The sequence below is a fragment of the Musa acuminata genome, chromosome BXJ1-6 (genome assembly GCF_036884655.1).
Source record: "Musa acuminata AAA Group cultivar baxijiao chromosome BXJ1-6, Cavendish_Baxijiao_AAA, whole genome shotgun sequence".
NCBI classification, from domain to species: Eukaryota; Viridiplantae; Streptophyta; class Magnoliopsida; order Zingiberales; family Musaceae; genus Musa; species Musa acuminata.
The window spans coordinates 36,778,226-36,785,277 of NC_088332.1; the positions used below are offsets into that span (position 1 = coordinate 36,778,226).

The following is a 7,052-nucleotide window of genomic DNA, read 5'->3' on the forward strand; positions in this document are numbered from 1 at the left end:
TTAGGAAAATACTTTAACATAGTATAAAAATGTTTTTTTACTACGTTACAATATTTTTATGATATTACTGAAAATAATATAACATAATGCAAAAACATTCTAACTCGATTAATTCATCCTATTAATTCACAGGCAAAATAGAAAAGAGGGAAAAAAATAACGGGAGGTATTGTAGGTATTAGAATAAAAGGCACTGTTTAAAAATTTTAGAAATAAAGAGTGTTTTTCCAAAAAAAAAAGTCTAAAAATGGGAATTCGCCCAATTATTTTTTGGGTCATTTAGAGCTTAGTGATAGCAGATATATTTTCTCAACGATTCATTTAAGTTAAATTAAATATCTATAAAAATCAAATTAAAATAGATTGTCCAATTAGAAAAGCCCGGTTGCAAAGCATGTCCATCCACAAAGCATCATCCTTTAATAGGACCATGGACAAGTAATTAGTGTCACGTGAACGACCTGCCCTCGAAGATATTATCCATAACGGACCAACAATTGATGGACCCAACCTTATCCACCTGTTCCCCTCGCCACTCCCACCCGACTTAATCTGCCTCTCATCTATCCCCACGTGTCCCTGCCCCCACACAGATATTCTGCGGGAATTAGGCCGTGGGCATGCGGCGTCGCCTCTCATCGTTGCGCTCTAAGATTCGTTCATCGACACTTGGCGTTTCCTGACGAGCTCCTCGCGAAACTATTGCCGCGACGGGGTGCTGTAACTAACGCATTCCTGAAGGACATCAGAACCGGTGATTTCTATATCCCTCTCTGCCCGCCGTCGCCGTTATGGCCGTGCGGAAACGTGGCTATGTCATCGTGGAAACGGAAGCGCGTCGGGAGCAGCGGCGGCCATCTTCCCTCCCCCGACGGAACCCTAACGGAGGTTCTCCCCTCCGCCGCCTCCGGCGGTGGCTTCGACGACCCCGCCGCCGCTGACGTTCTTCTCCGCCTCGAGCTCGACGACCCCGATCCCCTCTCGATCGACCTCCACCTCTGCTCCGCCGCGCTCCGCCGATCCCGATACTTCGCTGCCCTCCTCTCCGATCGATGGCAACGCCCCGGCCGCGGCCCCTGCCCTGGCCCTGGAGGTGCGATCAGTCACCGCCTCACCCTCAAGGTCGTCGCGTGCCCTGGACGCCCCCGCGACCCTTTCGACGCCCATGTCGCCGTCCTCCGGCTCCTTCACACCCTCGACTTCTCCGGCGCTATCGGCTCGGTGTCCGACGCTCTGGAGATGATCCCGGTGGCTTCGGAGCTCCTCTTCGACGATTGCATCCGGGCCTGCGTGCGATTCCTCGAGGCCGTGCCGTGGACCGAAGAGGAGGAGGATGGGGTCCATAATTTGATCCCTTTTCTTCGCCGAGAAGAGTCCCAAGACCTCCTTGCGAGGGTTTTGCCTGTGATGGTGGAAAAAGGGGATGGAAAGAGCGTGCCAGAGGAAATGCTACATGGATTGATTGATTCAGCAACTCGTAGTCATCCGAATGTGGCGACCATCAAGGCCTTCGTTGCAAAGCTACTGAGAGATTACCCTTCTCGGGATTCAGTGAGGAGAGTTTTGGATCAAGCCTTTTTGACGAGTATGGAGACGGTGAAGGATTACCTTGGGAAGTATGCCAGCCCGGACTTTAGAGTTGCTGGTGACAATGATGAAAGAGAGGCGATGCAGAGGTTGAATCTGCATGCTGCCGTGGTAAATGCAAAGCACCTGCATTGGCTGGTGGAGAGGATGATTGAGTTGAGAGTGGCCGACACTGCAGTTGCAGAGTGGAGTGAGCAGGCTGCACTGGCAGCAGACTTGCAGAAGACTTTCAGGGATGATGCATGGAAGAATATAGCTCCTGGACTGCTGTCGCTGGTCATAAAGTCCACATTCCGAGTGGCCAAAGCAGTTGTTTCTGGGACTACTGTGGCTCCGCGACAGGTTTTCCCCTTGATCTATTCATGAATTTATCCTTCTCTTTTTGTTATGAATAATGTTATGATAAGTGATTGTAAACCAAATGTGACCAGGGCAAGGATGCTCAAGAAAAGTTATAATAGTATCAATAATATGTTCAGCTAGAAATCAATGAAATTAGCATGACTTATATAAGTTTGATTTAAATGAAGTAAAAAGTTCACATAGACCTTGAAAAGAAAGTGATCACAGCCAGCTGCATCCAAATTAAGGGGATAATTTCCCTCTATTTATGCATATTAATGAAAAATAAGGATAAGATTTGGTGATGACTTAGCAGGATGAAACATTAAACATAGTAGGACCGTTGTTACTGTTGTCCTTGAACACTTTATGTAACTTAAAGAGAGTTAGTTTTCTTTAGTATAGGGATGGTCTTGCTAAACGTGCAACATAAAAGATAAATCTGTACTCATGTATCTATTAGTGGATAAAGAGGATTTTTCATGATGAAAGTCTCTATGGAAGGCAGGATGATTTAATCACATTCCTAGTTTATTATGTCTGGTAAGGAAAGTGATACTAAAATGTAAAACACTTATGAGCCTTCTTGTCTTAGATTTTTCACTTTGTGAATCTGTTTTGATAGTGGAAGTCTTGATTTGTAATGGTGGTGCTTGGAAGTTTTAGAAGTTCTCATTTCAATTCTGATAGAGAATTACTGAGTGCGTAATGCGTTATAGTGTATGTTTATTAATAATAGGAGGTGTAGTGAATCTAATTTTTGCATTACTTTTTTGTTGATATTTGCCTAAAAATTACATAATGCAGTAGTCATTAAGGATTTGGAAAATATGTTCTATTAACACGTACAAATGGCAAGTGTGACAGGATTTGCCTTGCTTATGTGCATAAGATCATGATAGTATACAGTAGTATGAACTTATCAGAGGAGCTGTAAGATTCTTGTCTTATACTTAAAAAGTCGTTACATCAATCCATGTACTTTCAGAATATTACAACATCTAAGAAAAATATATAAGTAAATGGACTAACAGTTCTGTATTTGTGCGTGTGTTTTCTTGGGTGTGTGTCTGTGAATGCAACTAGTAATTGACTTGCTGAGGAAATAAATTCAAATTATTACATAAACTTGGCTATCAATTTGATAATATGATTGCCTCAAAGCACAGTGTACATGATTAGCTAGGTTTTCTTGAATATCTAAGTGAACTACTCTTTGGTCTGCAAAAGGAGACTAGGCTGGGGGTGATCATATTATATAAGCTCAAAGTACAAAAATTTAAACAACTACTTGGTAGAAGACTTTGTTAGATGATTTTTTTCCGTTTTTACTAAATCTCATGCATTAATTTTTTTCTGGTTGATTTTATGCTGGATGATTGGACAGTGACTAGATGATTGTGTATATTAGCTAGCTTTAGGTTGTTACAATGGTTATGTTGACCACTCATGGGTTGTGGCAAGCTTCTTAGTGAAGGGGGGTAAAATGTAATTTATTCTCCATTTGTTTAGTAGATAATTCCAGTTTTGATCATCGTAATACCAAGGTAATTGTCCTTATTAATGATTGGTGGGCATTGTAGTTTCTCATGGAATGAGGCTATTATGGTATGAACCATATCTTTGTCATTTTGTTATTTGTCAGATACAGTTTTCTTTGTATAATAGAGTGAAACAGAGGCTATCATTTGCTTCGTTTATAGCATTTATAAATATTAATTCATTAATTGCAATTTTCATACAATAAACTGCTCATATTTTCCCCATTTCTTGTAGAGATGAGTGATATGAGCTATTCTGTGTTGTATTATGTCATTTAAAATAATCTTAAGGACAAGTGACTGTGTTTTACTTTATATTGACAATATAAATCTTATTTCCTAACTGACTCAAATGCTACTTTGCGAACACTTTTTACTTCATGCTTGTCAAAATCAGGGTAACTGGGGAATTTTGGAGTGATTAGATAGCAGATTGTTCTTAAGACCATCTCAAGTTGAAGAATGTCTTGTAATTCACATTTAATCCAATTAATGCTATAGCAACAGAGAACTCCAAAAAAAGTTGTTGCGAATCTCTTCCAATGGAAGCTTACCACCCACTCACGTGGCTCACTGTTCATATCTTATTTTTCTTGAGTGAGGATTTTTCTGGAATCCTATGATATCATTAAATGTCATTTTTCTCTTTTCTGACATTTCTGGAGCCACCATGCATATATACTCTCTATGTCAAACATCTAAATCATATGAAATATAGCAAGTATTCACCAGCTTCTTGCATTAATGAAGACAGCTGTCATTCCCTTGATCATTTATTTTTTCATAGAAACTAAGAAAAGCAATGCCAAGGGCAAGACCAATTATGACCAAACCTCCATAAATTTTCCAACTCCCTTGTGCTTGTTGGTGCCTGTGACGGCCTCTGTTAATGAACTTTGGCTTAACACCACCAAAATGTGTTTAGGATATGGTCTCCAAATTATTCAATTGATACTTGTAATTAGGCATGCCATGGCATAATTGATTTGGGGATTAGGCATAACGTGGTCTCACTCTAGTGAGGCCCCACCCGTAGTAGTAGTGCCTATTCCTCTGTCTTCTCGATTGCATAGTACTTCTTTTGTATATAAACTTCATATGCCTTAAGTCTAATTTTGTAATACTAAGTGTGTTCATGTGCTGAAGTAATGATTGCAAACTTATACACTAAAGTATCTTTGGAAAAACTAAATGATATAAGATTAATACAATTGTGTCAATTAATGCTGTGTTATATTAATTTGTTTGTTAACTACCTGAATTGAGTCGTGAAGTACATAACTATTTTGATTTGCACCAAGCATAAGTTTTTGCACTTTGCTGAATCATGTATAAGATTGACGTTACAATGTGGCTAAACTTGAACCAACCCCATCAGGCCCCACCTTGACCAACCATAGAGAAGGATTTTTGGGTTGACTTCTTTTTTTAAAATTAGTTATTTATTTTCGTTCATATTTTAGTTGCTATTTTAGATTGATTTCATAGTCATATTTCGAGTTGTATTTTTTTCTTTCGAGTCACATTTTGGTTACAGGTAGGATGGTGGGTTTTCAAGCCGTTAGGATTTATACTTGATGAAATTTGGATGCACCTTTAGCTAGGATTTGTGGGATTCCAAAAATTATAAATTAAAAAAAGGATCTTCCCATTTATATATTTATCATATTGCAAAACTCTAAGGCTTTTGGAAGATACCTTATTTCATTGAACAAAATTGTCATTAGTTAGTAACTAATTTTCTCTTTTTCTCATCTTTGGGAGGCTAATTCTCATTGTTGAGTTGGATACTTTAGTAGAAGGTCATATCCTAGCAAGTCGTATCAGAGTGAGACATCTACCATGACAAACTTTTCCAATATTTTAACATCTATGACATTGTTGGAGTACTACATGACTACTCAGGCAATTCTATTCCTTGTTGATGCCACTAACAACTATGAAACCTATGTTATGGATTCTTTTTATGTAATCCACTTACAGTGGAAGTTAATTGGTCCCTGAATTTATATGGTACTGTCCTACAACATCGTTGGGCTTTTTTTTTTTTTTCAAATATTCCTCTCAACGATAATGCCCTTGGGTAAATTTTTGGGCTTCCCATGTACGACAACATACAAGATTATTATTTTTCGGCATCATGTTGTTATGATAGTGTATCTAGCTATCCACTGTGTTGTTCCCTCGTCTCGGTCAAAGTCGAATTTGTCACAACAATTTCTGTCTCAAAACAACACTTATGGAAGTTCGCCGTTGGCTATTCTGTATGATGATCAAGAACTCATCCAAGAACTCAGTTCATATGATTGCATTAATGGATGATCTACTGTAATTGCAGGAAAGTGCTTTATCGCTTCACTCGTTTAGCTATTTTAATTGTTTTTAACCAGGATCTTGGGTCAAATACTGTTGTTCAAATATTACCACATGCATTAATTAAATACTTTTACATGTTCTTCAGATATCTCCCAACAATTATGTCAAGCTTGCATATCTTTATGCAACTTGACTTAGATTTTACTAGGTGTTACTATCATTGAGATGTAATTCAACATGGAAAGGTAGGCCTTGTTGCTCCAATTGTCTATTCTTACCATCTGCTACGATATGGCTATCAGAGAACTGATGTATGGACCCTACACCTGGAGTTATTAATTTTGAGCATCACATTATCTCAGGTGAGGATGAAGCTTGTGAGAGGCTGGCTGCCAGTGCTGAATGTTTGCCGGGACATTGTTTCTCCAATGCCTACAGGTCAAAAATCAGTGATCCAGGAACTGGAAGAAACATTCTTAAGCATAATCTCCACGCTGCCAATGTCGGATTCTCAAGAACTGCTGCAGCAGTGCCTAAGTTTCTCCACTCGTAATATTGATGATTGCCCACACTTGATCTTGGCGTTCAAAACTTGGTTTCGGCGGGCAAACAGGCCTCCATATGATGGTGTGCGTCCTTGAAACAATAACTACTAGTTATTACAAGATCTGTTGTTTATATTGTATCATCCAAACCGCCTCCTCCGATTAAAATTTCTCTGTTATATGTTTGTATATGATCCTCCCTTATCAGACGGTAGATTTGTGTATAGTTTTTTCTGTTGACTGGCTGTGTAAAATATATCACAGACCTGAGGGTGATGCATTTAGAACTAATGGAATGGCTTAAAGTTGAAAAGGTGGAGAGAGACAAACAACTGATTGTATTCCAATCTGATGCAAACAATTTTAGGATATTATTTTTCTTTTTCTACATCCCGGTTCCTTGTGGCTTAATACATAACTATAATCTCATTTGTTATTAGTGCTTAGTTGCATCAGCATTATATAATGTGTCAGGTTCAGATTGTTGCTTGTCTTCAATTTTCTTTTATCAGACATGCATACATACTATAAATTCTGATAATGATTTTATTGTGTGTTTCGGATTGAGCAATGGAACTAAACATGGAAAATGGAGAGACGAACAATCAACAAATGTATAAATAAATTACTGTAGAATATACTCCCATCTTGGCCAATCTGTATTTTTTTGTTCTCATGTCAATAACATTTCAGTACAACAAATCAAACAGTAGGAGAATGA

The 7,052-nt window shown here is 38.7% G+C and overlaps 1 protein-coding gene across 1 annotated transcript; it reads left to right on the top strand.

The window, feature by feature from the left end:
* The first annotated feature begins 746 nt into the window (after nucleotides 1-746).
* LOC135676789 (BTB/POZ domain-containing protein At1g63850-like) lies at nucleotides 747-6,719 on the top strand. The gene is made up of 2 exons (XM_065188342.1): nucleotides 747-1,929; nucleotides 6,149-6,719. The coding sequence occupies exons 1-2, from the start codon at nucleotides 814-816 to the stop codon at nucleotides 6,425-6,427; spliced, it is 1,395 nt and encodes a 464-aa protein (XP_065044414.1). The 5' UTR covers nucleotides 747-813; the 3' UTR covers nucleotides 6,428-6,719.
* The last annotated feature ends 333 nt before the right edge of the window (nucleotides 6,720-7,052 follow it).